Raw genomic sequence first — 13396 nt, 5'->3', positions numbered from 1 at the left:
TAAAGCTTAATCAACATATGCTGTCACCTCCCCAAATATTTTCTCAGTATTCGCCCAGTATATTTGCTGTGGAGTTGGATACAAAACCAGGTGAGGAACAATGCGAGAAATTAAATAGAAACCCGTCACCAATTATGCATTTATCATCCACTCCTGGTTTTGACTCACACTCTTAACTAAAAATACTGATGGAATACTGACTATATGGCTGGTTTCACACGTACAGATATCTCCAGCACCATAAGTACTGGAAATATCATAGCACAGCGTGCGTTACATGCACCGCACCTGGATCACATGGACAGACTTCTGTGAGTCAGCGGTACAATTATCACTATTCAACAAGTCCTTGCTGACCGCTGCCTTAATCATGGTTCTATGCCGGCGCTTTGATCAGCAACATAAGGGATCATGATGAGGGGGTTAGTAGTGTGGCCCCACATGTAAAATTAAGAATGAAATAACAATCATTACGTCTGTTGTCTCTGCCACCACTCGTACTGGAGAAACAGACGTGTGAAAGAGCACTAAACTTGTCCGTTTTGTTATTAATAATCACATAGGAACATGAAAAATTTAATTTGTTGTATTCCTTACAACATTGTCAAATTGAAAATTAAAAATCTTGAGTGGACAATTATCCACTCCTTATGTTTTCAAACTGGCATGATTAGTTCCACCACTCATGAATGGGCCCAACAGACCACCCCTCCCTTCAGGATTACCTTGGTGAGTCATCCTCTGGTGATGGCTCTTATGTGTCTATAATGTTTTCCTGTACATAAGATTAGCTGGGTCATAGCAAGGGGATAGTGATAAGGTCACTGAATAGAAGTGATGTGTGACCTGTTGATGAGCAAACAATAGAGGCAAACACAGCCAATGACAAGTGACTACATATGTGAGAACTACCTAACAAAAAAATGTAAAAACAAAAAAAAAACACCTTTCAAATGTCCAACCAAAACTACAAGACTCAGTGCTGCAAACTATTTTAGTCTAATTTTTTTTTCTATACTAATTACTATTGTGGGATTATAATGTTGTCTTGTATTTCTTTTCTTTTTGTGTCTTTTCTAATTTTATATTTTTCCTTTTCAGGTTTTTGGCCACAGGAGAGAGCTATACATCACTGCACCTCCAATTTAGGGTGGGTAAATCCACCATTTCCCAAATTGTGAGGTGCACATGTAGCGTCACCTGGCAGAAGTTGCAGCCCATCGTGATGCCTTCCCCAACCGAGGAGACTTGGCTGCAGGTCGCAGCAGGCTTTCAAACTGTGGCCAATTTCCCCAACTGCATAGGTGCTGTCGATGGAAAACATGTGAGAGCTCAGCAGCCACCACGATCAGGATCACGCTTCTTTAATTATAAGAAGTATTTTTCTGTGGTCCTGATGGCGGTGGCTGATGCAAATTACAAATTTGTTGCCATCGACGTTGGCGCTTATGGTAGCACTGGGGACTCTCGGGTGTTGCGATCATCACAGATTGGTCTGCAAATTCTTCAAGATGGCGGAACGCTCCCAGCCCCAAGACCTTTGCCAGGTTCCACAGATCCAGTTCCCTTTGTGATGGTATCGGATGAGGCATTTCCCTTAATGAACAACCTGCTGCGCCCATACCCACGAAGGGCACTGAATGCCCGGCGGAGGATTTTCAATTATCGGCTGAGTCGTGCACGCAGATATGTGGAATGCACCTTCGGAATCATGTGTAGTCAGTGGAGGATCTTTCATACTGCCATCCAGTTGGATACGGAGACGGTTGACACTGTAATTAAGGCATGCTGTGTACTCCACAACTATGCTCGTGAGTACAGCACTGAGCAAGATGAGGAGTCACAGCTGTCTGAATTAATTCCAGTGGTCAACTTGGCTCCGGGAAGGCCATCCAACTCTGGTGCCAGGGTGCGAGAAACCTTCGCTGACTACTTCATGAGTGCTGAAGGTGTCGTGCACTGGCAATACTCCTGTGCTGGTGTTGAGCAGCCTGACCAGCAGAGAAGATCTGATGCCCAATAAAAGAAGAATTTCGAGAAAAGTTATTATTGTCAAAACTGATAAAACCTTCTTAACGAATAAATTTGTTTTAACTCACAATCTTGTGTCCATATTCAGTGATATGTGTGGCTTTATGACCATACATCTACGCATAATAAGATGGCTTTCCAGTGCAGCACCCATGAAGATATTTCAGATACTTGAACCCCCCCCCCCCCCACCAAAAAAAAAAACAAAAACCTGAGATATTCAAACCTGTCCCTGGGAATCGGCGGTACTAGTAGATCGCTCTTCCCAAATACTGGCTGCTAAAATCAGCACAGACCATTGTCATTTGCTTGTGCTCTGAGCAGAACAAGCAAAGAACGATGTTGTGACAATTCATCCCTTTGTCGTCAAGTCATATAATTTATTTTTTTTTTAATTACAAATCAAATCGGCTAAATACAGACAGCCAAACATGAAGTGTCATAATAACTTTAACAAATTATTGTTCCCCTGAAATTTGTGCAGGTCAGGGGCCCATTTTTTTTTTTTGTTAGGTGAAAATTTTCACTGACACTACCCAAACAGAAATACTATATATACTCTAAATTTTACCTGAAGTAACATGGACATTTTGTCATAAATATAAATTTATTTTAAGAAAACATATCGAAAAATGTGAAACAACTTGAAACAAAAAAAATTGCCCAAAAAATGGGAAACAAACATCTGGACAAACATTGTCCATAACTTTACAATGTAGTAACAAAACACTTCAGAGGCCAGGCCAAGCTGTCAACAGTTTTGGTCCATAAAGAACGGGCAGCACCTGTAGTTTGTTCCAGTATATAAAACTAAACACCTTTTCTTACAGTCACCTACACCTGAAGCCTGGTGTAGATGACTATAAAGAAAGGGTGTTTTTTAATTTTTTTTTTACAAAATGTATCTAATGACATACAGGTGCTGTCTGCATTTTTTTATGGACCAAAAATGTAGACAGGGTGTAATTTCTTTTATGGCAACTGTTGGAACTCTGGGTCGTACCCATACCCTTGGAACATATCCTGGGAGAAACTGCTGTTCTGAGATGGGCCAGGACGGTGGTAAGCCGCTCCAGGGGCTGGTGGGCAGCCGTAAGTTCCATGGGCCCCTGAAGCTTCATGCCGATATGCTGCAACCTGCCCATAACGATGGGTTGCAGCTGCTGTTGGTGGTGGAGGCCCACTGGGATTAAAAATATTCAATATATCATTTATTATTGCTGGTGCCAAAGGAATAGGCGAGGGCACATCAATTGCCATGGCAAGAGTGTTGACTGCTGCCATAAACACGTTCTGCCTGTCCCGTGGCATGGATCTAAGGTGGCCTGCTAGGGATAAACAAAAATGATGAAGGTGATCCTCGTTCTGGACCCTGTCCATAAGACTGAGGGTGCGAGTAGTGAGGGCTTCAAGGGCACTACTCGCAACCTCTTGGATTTTTGGCTTTTTAGTTCCAGCCTTTCTCAATGCCACGGGACGGGCAGAACCAGCCCCCATCCCAGTGGGCCTAGACGCACCAACAGCAGAGCTACCTTCAGAAGCAGGAGCAGCATCAGCACCAGACCCCGGCGCAACGCCAGCAGCAAATGAGGAGGCAGAGGCAGGCGAACATGAAGGACCAGCACCGTGAGGATCCGGAGAACACAGGAGAAAGTCCTCTGAATCTTCTTCCCCTCCCTGCTCCGTGCTGGTCTCGTGGTGTACTGTTGGTGTTGGAACATTGCCTTCAGAGCTGTACAATAAAGTAAAAAAAGGCATTTTAATACAACAGTTTGAAACAAATTTTGTTGACAAATTATTATTGTGAACTTACCGCCGCAAATTCCTGCTGGTCAAAATGAAGGCCAGCTGGTCTGCATATGGAACTCTTCGACGGAGGGGTGATGACCCGCTTCGCCCGGCCTCCGCTTTCATGAAGCGGTCGGTGACCGACCGCCACCTTTTTTGAAGATCTTCTACTGCAATTTTAAAAAAAATACAGAAATATGTATTGCATTTCAAAAATATATATGTTTAATTTTTTTTATTAAAAAATGTTTCCAAAAAAAAAATTACCAATTTTTTTTTGGACCACTTGATCAGCATCCTCCCACATGGGATAAATTTCACGCACAACAGAGTGCCATGCGTCTCGTCTTTTTTGTTTGTCTTTATATAAATCCGCTGAACGGTCCCATATTTCAGGGTACCTCTCCACCTACAATGTATTAACACCACAACAGTAAATTAATAAACTGAAAAGGGGGTAATATGTAATAATATATGTATGTATGTACATATATATATATATATATATATGTATATATATATATATATACAGTACAGACCAAAAGTTTGGACACACCTTTTCGTTTAAATTTTTTTCTGTGTTTTCATGACTATGAAAATTGTACATTCACACTGAAGGCATCAAAACTATGAATTACCACATGTGGAATTATATAGTTAAGAAAAAAGTGTGAAACAACTGAAAATATGTCTTATATTCTAGGTTCTTCAAAGTAGCCACCTTTTGCTCTGATGACTGCTTTGCACACTCTTGGCATTCTCTTGATGAGCTTCAAGAGGTAGTCACCGGAAATGGTCTTCCAACAATCTTGAAGGAGTTCCCAGAGATGCTTAGCACTTGTTGGCCCTTTTGCCTTCACTCTGCAGTCCAGCTCACCCCAAACCATCTCGATTGGGTTCAGGTCTGGTGACTGTGGAGGCCAGGTCATCTGGCGTAGCACCCCATCACTCTCCTTCTTGGTCAAATAGCCCTTACACAGCCTGGAGGTGTGTTTGGGGTCATTGTCCTGTTGAAAAATAAATGATGGTCCAACTAAACGCAAACCGGATGGAATAGCATGTCACTGCAAGATGCTGTGGTAGCCATGCTGGTTCAGTATGCCTTCAATTTTGAATAAATCCCCAACAGTGTCACCAGCAAAGCACCCCCACACCATCACACCTCCTCCTCCATGCTTCATGGTGGGAACCAGGCATGTAGAGTCCATCTGTTCACCTTTTCTGCGTCGCACAAAAACACGGTGGTTGGAACCAAAGATCTCAAATTTGAACTCATCAGACCAAAGCACAGATTTCCACTGGTCTAATGTCTATTCCTTGTGTTCTTTAGCCCAAACAAGTCTCTTCTGCTTGTTGCCTGTCCTTAGCAGTGGTTTCCTAGCAGCTATTTTACCATGAAGGCCTGCTGCACAAAGTCTCCTCTTAACAGTTGTTGAAGAGATGTGTCTGCTGCTAGAACTCTGTGTGGCATTGACCTGGTCTCTAATCTGAGCTGCTGTTAACCTGCGATTTCTGAGGCTGGTGACTCGGATAAACTTATCCTCAGAAGCAGAGGTGACTCTTGGTCTTCCTTTCCTGGGGCGGTCCTCATGTGAGCCAGTTTCTTTGTAGCACTTGATGGTTTTTGCAACTGCACTTGGGGACACTTTCAAAGTTTTCCCAATTTTTCGACTGACTGACCTTCATTTCTTAAAGTAATGATTGCCACTTGTTTTTCTTTACTTAGAATTTGTATTATGGCAAGAAAAAAGCAGCTAACAGTCTATTCAGTACGACAATCAGCTGTGTATCCACCTGACTTCTGCACAACACAACTGATGGTCCCAACCCCTTATAAGGCAAGAAATCCCACTTATTAAACCTGACAGGGCACACCTGTGAAGTGTGAACCATTTCCGGTGACTACCTCTTGAAGCTCATCAAGAGAATGCCAAGAGTGTGCAAAGCAGTCATCAAAGCAAAAGGTGGCTACTTTGAAGAACCTAGAATATAAGACATATTTTCAGTTGTTTCACACTTTTTTGTTAAGTATATAATTCCACATGTGTTAATTCATAGTTTTGTTGCCTTCAGTGTGAATGTACAATTCTCATAGTCATGAAAATACTGAAAAATCTTTAATGAGAAGATGTGTCCAAACTTTTGGTCTGTACTGTATATACACACACACACATATATATATATATATACACACACACACACACATATATATATATATATACACACATATATGTGTGTGTATATATATATGCGTGTATATATATATGTGTGTATATATATATATATAGATACATATATATATACACACATACAGTACAGACCAAAAGTTTGGACACACCTTCTCATTTAAAGATTTTTCTGTATTTTCATGACTTTGAAAATTGTACATTCACACTGAAGGCATCAAAACTATGAATTAACACATGTGGAATTATATAGTTAAGAAAAAAGTGTGAAACAACTGAAAATATGTCTTATATTCTAGGTTCTTCAAAGTAGCCACCTTTTGCTTCGATGACAGCTTTGCACACTCTTGGCATTCTCTTGATGAGCTTCAAGGGGTAGTCACCGGAAATGGTCTTCCAACAATCTTGAAGGAGTTCCCAGAGATGCTTAGCACTTGTTGGCCCTTTTGCCTTCACTCTGCGGTTCAGCTCACCCCAAACCATCTCGATTGGGTTCAGGTCTGGTGATTGTGGAGGCCAGGTCATCTGGCGTAGCGCCCCATCACTCACCTTCTTGGTCATATAGCCCTTACACAGCCTGGAGGTGTGTTTGGGGTCATTGTCCTGTTGAAAAATAAATGATGGTCCAACTAAACGCAAACCGGATGGAATAGCATGCCGCTGCAAGATGCTGTGGTAGCCATGCTGGTTCAGTATGCCTTCTATTTTGAATAAATCCCCAACAGTGTCACCAGCAAAGCACCCCCACACCACCACACCTCCTCCTCCATGCTTCACGGTGGGAGCCAGGCATGTAGAGTCCATCCGTTCACCTTTTCTGCGTCGCACAAAGACGCGGTGGTTGGAACCAAAGATCTCAAATTTGGACTCATCAGACCAAAGCACAGATTTCCACTGGTCTAATGTCCATTCCTTGTGTTCTTTAGCCCAAACAAGTCTCTTCTGCTTGTTGCCTGTCCTTAGCAGTGGTTTCCTAGCAGCTATTTTACCATGAAGGCCTGCTGCACAAAGTGTTCTCTTAACAGTTGTTGTAGAGATCTGTCTGCTGCTAGAACTCTGTGTGGCATTGACCTGGTTTCTAATCTGAGCTGCTGTTAACCTGCGATTTCTGAGGCTGGTGACTCGGATAAACTTATCCTCAGAAGCAGAGGTGACTCTTGGTCTTCCTTTCCTGGGGCGGTCCTCATATGAGCCAGTTTCTTTGTAGCGCTTCATGTTGTTTGCAACTGCAGTTGGGGACACATTCAAAGTTTGCCCAATTTTTCTGACTGACTGACCTTCATTTCTTAAAGTAATGATGGCCACTCATTTTTCTTTACTTAGCTGCTTTGTTTTGCCATAATACAAATTCTAGCAGTCTATTCAGTAGGACTATCAGCTGTGTATCCACCTGCCTTCTGCACAACACAACTGATGGTCCCAACCCCATTTATAAGGCAAGAAATCACACTTATTAAACCTGAGAGGGCACACCTGTGAAGTGAAGACCATTTCCGGTGACTACCTCTTGAAGCTCATCAAGAGAATGCAAAGAGTGTGCAAAGCAGTCATCAAAGCAAAAGGTGGCTACTTTGAAGAACCTAGAATATAAGACATATTTTCAGTTGTTTCACACTTTTTTGTTAAGTATATAATTCCACATGTGGTAATTCATAGTTTTGATGCCTTCAGTGTGAATGTACAATTTTCAAAGTCATGAAAATACAGAAAAATCTTTAAATGAGAAGGTGTGTCCAAACTTTTGGTCTGTACTGTATATATATATATATATATATACACAGACACACACATACATACACACATATGAGTCCGCAGCAGTTAGCTTAGCCTTTACAGCCCTTTCTACCCCCCCCCCCCAAAAAAAAAATAGGGTCCCCCTATAAATTGGAGCCAGCAAAGGCTAGGCGGACAGCTGCGACCTGATATTAATAGCCTAGAAAGGGGCCATGGTTATAGGCCCCCTCCCAGGCTATAATATCAGCCCTCAGCCGCCCCAGATTTGGCACATCCTATTTGTGCGCCAATTCTGGCACTTAGCCTCGCTCTTCCACGCTGCCCTGGTGCGGTGGCAGGGGGTAATAGGGCTGGGGTTCATGTCAGCGCCAGCTGCCATGAAGCCCAGGTTAGTAATGATGGGCGTCTATAAGACACCCCCATTACTAACCCCATAGTGAAAGTTAAAAAAAAACACAAACACCCAGAATAAAGTCCTTTAATTGAAATAAACACACAATTCTTTATTGTTCTAAATTAAACCATACTTACCATCACACCCATTCCAGCTGAAGCCAACGATCTCCTGCAATAAAAGTAAAATAATGAAGCAACCTCATCCTTACCTTTCCATGGTTCCCACGACAGCTTCAGCTCTGCTACATCGAGATGACAGGCTGGACCGCAGCAGAACGCTGCCATCCAGCCTGTCATCCCGCAGACACTGAGAAGCGCAGGCATGCTTGCGCTCCTCATTGTCTCTCTGAGACGGCATCCAGATGAGCCGAGGTCATGTACAATGAACTCGGCTCACCTCATGCACGTCACTGACAGCGTGGGAAAAGTCTCCTGCACTCAGCGCTTCAGCGTGAGAATTTTCCCACGCTGTCAGTGACGTGCATGAGGTGAGCCGAGTTCATTGGACATTAACTCGGCTCATCTGGATGCCGTCACAGAGAGACACTGAGGAGCGCAAGCATGCCTGCGCTTCTCAGTGTCTGCGGGATGACAGGCTGGATGGCAGCGTTCTGCTGCGGTCCAGCCTGTCATCTCGATGTAGCAGAGCTGAAGCTGTCGTGGGATCCATGGGAAGGTAAGGATGAGGTTGGTTTATTATTTTACTTTTATTGCAGGAGATCGTTGGCTTCAGCTGGAATGGGCGTGATGGTAAGTATGGTTTAATTTAGAACAATAAAGAATTATGTCTTTATTTCAATTAAAGGACTTTTTTCTGGGTGTTGTTTTTTTTTTAAATACTTTACTAGAAATTCATGGTGGTCATGTCTAATATTGGCGTGACCCCATGAATTTCAGGCTTAGGGCCAGCTGATAATGCCAAGCTGGCCTTAACCCCTTTATTACCCAGTGAGCCACCGCACCAGGGCCCTGGATGAGTTGGGTACAGCGCCAGAAGATGGCGCTTCTATGAACGCGCCATTTTCCGGGGCAGCTGCGGACTGCAATTTGCAGCGGGTGGGGCCCAGAAAGCTTGGGCCTCCCTGCGCTGCGGATTCCAGCCCCCAGCTGCCTAGTTGTACCTGGCTGGACACAAAAATAGGGAGAAGCCCCACGTATTTTTTTTTTAAATTATTTCATGAATTTCCTGAAATAATTTAAAAAAAATTGACGTGGGGCTTTGCACTATATTTGGGTCCAGCCAGGTACAGCAGGCAGGAACGGGCTGCCCCCAACCACCAGCTGCCTAATTGTACCTGGCCGGACACAACAATATAGGGAAGCCCTATTTTTCTTTATTATTTCATGAATTTCATGAAATAATTAAAAAAAAAAATACGTGGGGCTTCTCCCTATTTGTGTGTCCAGCCAGGTACAACTAGGCAGCTGGGGGATGGAATCTGCAGCGCAGGGAGGCCCAAGCTTTCTGCCCCCCCCCCCCCCGCTGAAAATTGCAGTCCGCAGCCACCCCGGAAAATGGCGCGTTCATAGAAGCTGGATGCTGTACCTGGCTGGCATACAAAAATATGGCAAAGCCCACGTCAAAATTTTTGGGAAAAATTAATTAAAAAATAAATAATAATCTAGGGACTGCATCTTTATTAACTCCTCAAATGTCATTTAGTGTTAAAATAAAGGATTTATTTAAAAAAAAATTGGCGTGGGATCCCCCATAATTTTAGTCTCTAGCGGAGGTTAAGCAGACGGCTGGGGCAGATGTTTGAAGCCTGGGAAGGGGGTAATACCCACGGAGCTTCCCAGGCTACTAATATCAGCCCCCAGCTGAATACATAGCCTTTACTAGCTATTAAAATGGGGGGACCCCCCCAAAAAATGAAGTGGGGTCCCCCCTAATTTAATAGCTAGCAAAGGCTAGGCAGACAGCTGGGGGCTGATATTAATAGCCCAGGAAGGGTGCCATGAATATTGGCCCCCTCCCAGGCTAGAAACACCAGCCGTCAGCCGCCCCAGAAATGGCGCATCCATAGGATGCGCCAACTCTGGCACTTAGCCTCGCTCTTCCACGCTGCCCTGGTGCGGTGGCAGGGGGTAATAGTGGTGGGGTTCATGTCAGCGCCAGCTGCCATGAAGCCCAGGTTAGTAATGATGGGCGTCTATAAGACACCCCCATTACTAACCTACAAAGTGTTAAAAAGAAAAAACACACTACACCCAGAAAAAAATAATTTATTTGAAATAAAACACCATTTTATTTAATTCTTAGTTTACTAAAAAAAAATAGTTACCTGTCCACGTTCCTGCGCTGATCTCCCATGCACAGCTGTCACATCTGGAGATGGTGACAGCTGTCATGGCTGCTGTAAGCTCACACTGCCGGGAACACGTCCATTCCCGGCAGCGGGAGCCACTGACTGAGGTCACCGGAGTGCATTCAGGCAGACCTCCTTTACGGCAGTGCTGTACCGTGGGAATTTCTCACGGTACAACAGGGCCGTAAAGCAGCTAACCGGAGCAGCGGTACCTGAACTCCGGTGAACCCTTACGGCCCCGTCATTCTAGCGGCGGCAGCGGTTCAGAGCGGTCACATTCTATGTGGCTGCTCTAAACTGGAGATCATCGTGGGACACTCGTGGACTACTACGGAGGGGTAAGGATAAGGTTGTGGTTTATTATTTTATATTTTATTACAGGAGATCGATGGCTTCGGGGAATTAGGTGTCTAGGTGAGTATAGGTGTAGTTTTTTATTTTTTACTTTATTTTAGGTGGCGATCGGCGGGGACAGGTAATGTATAAACTAATTTATTTTTAGCTAACCACTGGCCACCAATATTTTTAAAATTTATTGGGGAAATAATGGGGACTGAAATTAATTAAAAAAAAAAAGGTTGTCAAAAAAATTTATATATGGAGACATACAAAAAAGTATATGTATATATGTATGTATATTTATAAATATTATTATATGGGGGCAATTTAAATAGCAGGATCAGGCTGATGGGAACTACTGCTCCCATCGAGCTGATCCTGCTGCCACGAGTGGACGGGGGACAGACATAGGCCGATGGGAGTAGTAGTGTCACATCGGCCTATGTCTGCCTGCACGCACAGACACCCGCAGACATCGCACAGACACCGGCACACATCCCGCACACACAAGGCAGACACCTACCACACTAATCATGAGCGGGACATTCAGGTCCATCCTCTTGTAGCATCCCAGGGGCTCAGCCATGATCCAGGAAGATGGGAATGGTCTGGGATTCTCGTCTTCCTGGATTATGGGATGCTCATGGGATGCTCATGGGATGGCAGGAACGCCCCCACATGAGGTCACTTCCCTTTTGCTGCAGTCTTGTGATTCAAAATCGCATCAAAATGCGCTTCATTTCCGCTAGTAGTTTGACATAATTGCGGATTTGAAGCGGCTCAATGTTAGTCAATGGCGGCGAAATCGCCGCGTTTCCTCAAAATTAATTGACATGCTGCGGATTTTTGATCGCAGCGTTAACGCTGCGGAAAAATCCGCATCATGGGCACAGCACATGCGGATTTCCATTGGGGAACATTGCTTCCCTTCTACCATGCGTTTTTCATGCGTTTCCGCGGCGTTTACGCAACTGCAAAAACGCCGCGGAAACGCATGAAAAACGCATCGTGTGAACTCAGCCTGATTGCTGAGGCTATGTGCCCACGTTGCATTTATGAAGCAGAAAATTTCTGCTGCATAAATGCAAGTCCTCTCCCGGAAAAACGCATGCGGAATTCCGCACGCGTTTATCGCACATTTTTCGCGCGTTTATCACGCGTTTTCCACATGCGGAATTGCCTTGCGTTTTTTATGCATTGGACAAAGGCAATTCCGCTTGCGGAAACGCAAAATTAAATGACATGCTGCGGATTTTTGAACGCGGCATAAACGCTGCGGAAAAATCCGCAGCATGTGCATAGAACTTGCGGAATCCCATTGGGGAACATGGGGTGCGGATATACATGCGTTTTTCAAGCGTTTACGCTGCGGAAATTCCGCAGCATATACGCTTGAAAAATGCTACGTGGGCACACAGCCTAAGAGTTCCCTGTTACCAATGTCATAATTTCTTTCAGCAGGTGACAATGTTTTAAAGAAATAAGCACAAGGTTGCCATTTACCAGGAGACCCTGCGATAATACCGCCCCACTCTCACCTCAGACGCATCGACCTCAACGATAAAAGGCTGAGAGACATCAGGCTGAAAAAGAATTGGCGCAGAAGCAAAACACACTCGGCTCCGCTCCGCACATTACACACTCGGCTCCGCTCCGCACATTACACACTCGGCTCCGCACATTACACACTCGGCTCCGCTCTGCACATTACACACTCGGCTCCGCTCAGCACATTACACACTCGGCTCCGCACATTACACACTCGGCTCCGCTCCGCACATTACACACTCTGCCCCGCTCCGCACATTACACACTCGGCTCCGCTCCGCACATTACACACTCGGCTCCGCTCCGCACATTACACACTCGGCTCCGCTCCGCACATTACACACTCGGCTCCGCTCCGCACATTACACACTCGGCTCCGCTCAGCACACTACACACTCGGCTCCGCACATTACACACTCGGCTCCGCTCCGCACATTACACACTCGGCTCCGCTCCGCACATTACACACTCGGCTCCGCACATTACACACTCGGCTCCGCTCCGCACATTACACGCTCGGCTCCGCTCCGCACATTACACGCTCGGCTCCGCTCCGCACATTACACGCTCGGCTCCGCTCCGCACATTACACGCTCGGCTCCGCTCCGCACATTACACGCTCGGCTCCGCTCCGCACATTACACGCTCGGCTCCGCTCCGCACATTACACGCTCGGCTCCGCTCCGCACATTACACATTCGGCTCCGCTCCGCACATTACACACTCGGCTCCGCTCCGCACATTACACACTCGGCTCCGCTCCGCACATTACACACTCGGCTCCGCTCCGCACATTACACACTCGGCTCCGCTCCGCACATTACACACTCGGCTCCGCACATTACACGCTCGGCTCCGCTCCGCACATTACACACTCAACTCCGCTCCGCACATTACACACTCGGCTCCGCACAATACACACTCGGCTCCGCTCCGCACATTACACACTCGGCTCCGCACATTACACACTCGGCTCCGCTCCGCTCATTACACACTCGGCTCCGCTCCGCACATTACACACTCGGCTCCGCTCCGCACATTACACACTCGGCTCCGCTCCACACA

The 13396-nt window shown here is 45.4% G+C and overlaps 1 protein-coding gene across 1 annotated transcript; it reads right to left on the bottom strand.

Moving 5' to 3' along the window:
- Positions 1-2773: 2773 nt before the first annotated feature.
- Positions 2774-12657, bottom strand: LOC141271989 (uncharacterized). Its single transcript, XM_073682254.1, has 4 exons — positions 12322-12657; positions 4087-4228; positions 3845-3989; positions 2774-3763 (listed from the first exon to the last, which is right to left on the bottom strand). The coding sequence occupies exons 2-4, from the start codon at positions 4124-4126 to the stop codon at positions 3004-3006; spliced, it is 945 nt and encodes a 314-aa protein (XP_073538355.1). The 5' UTR covers positions 4127-4228; positions 12322-12657; the 3' UTR covers positions 2774-3003.
- Between the last annotated feature and the right edge of the window lie 739 nt (positions 12658-13396).

The sequence above is a fragment of the Phyllobates terribilis genome, unplaced genomic scaffold (assembly GCF_046119375.1).
Source record: "Phyllobates terribilis strain yellow unplaced genomic scaffold, ASM4611937v1 Scaffold_1__5_contigs__length_1240528914, whole genome shotgun sequence".
Lineage (NCBI taxonomy): Eukaryota > Metazoa > Chordata > Amphibia > Anura > Dendrobatidae > Phyllobates > Phyllobates terribilis.
The sequence above is the reverse complement of the archived record's forward strand: the minus strand, read 5'-3'. Positions and strand labels throughout refer to the sequence as shown.

Bases quoted from the DNA above. Each gene is read 5' to 3' on its own strand.
- LOC141271989 (XM_073682254.1), bottom strand. From the start codon at position 4,126: ATGTGGGAGGATGCTGATCAAGTGGTCCAAAAAAAAATTG. The intron at 3,990-4,086 runs GTAATTTTTTTT...TTAAAATTGCAG, and splicing joins AGTGGTCCAAAAAAAAATTG to TAGAAGATCTTCAAAAAAGG. The intron at 3,764-3,844 runs GTAAGTTCACAA...TTTATTGTACAG, and splicing joins ACCAGCAGGAATTTGCGGCG to CTCTGAAGGCAATGTTCCAA.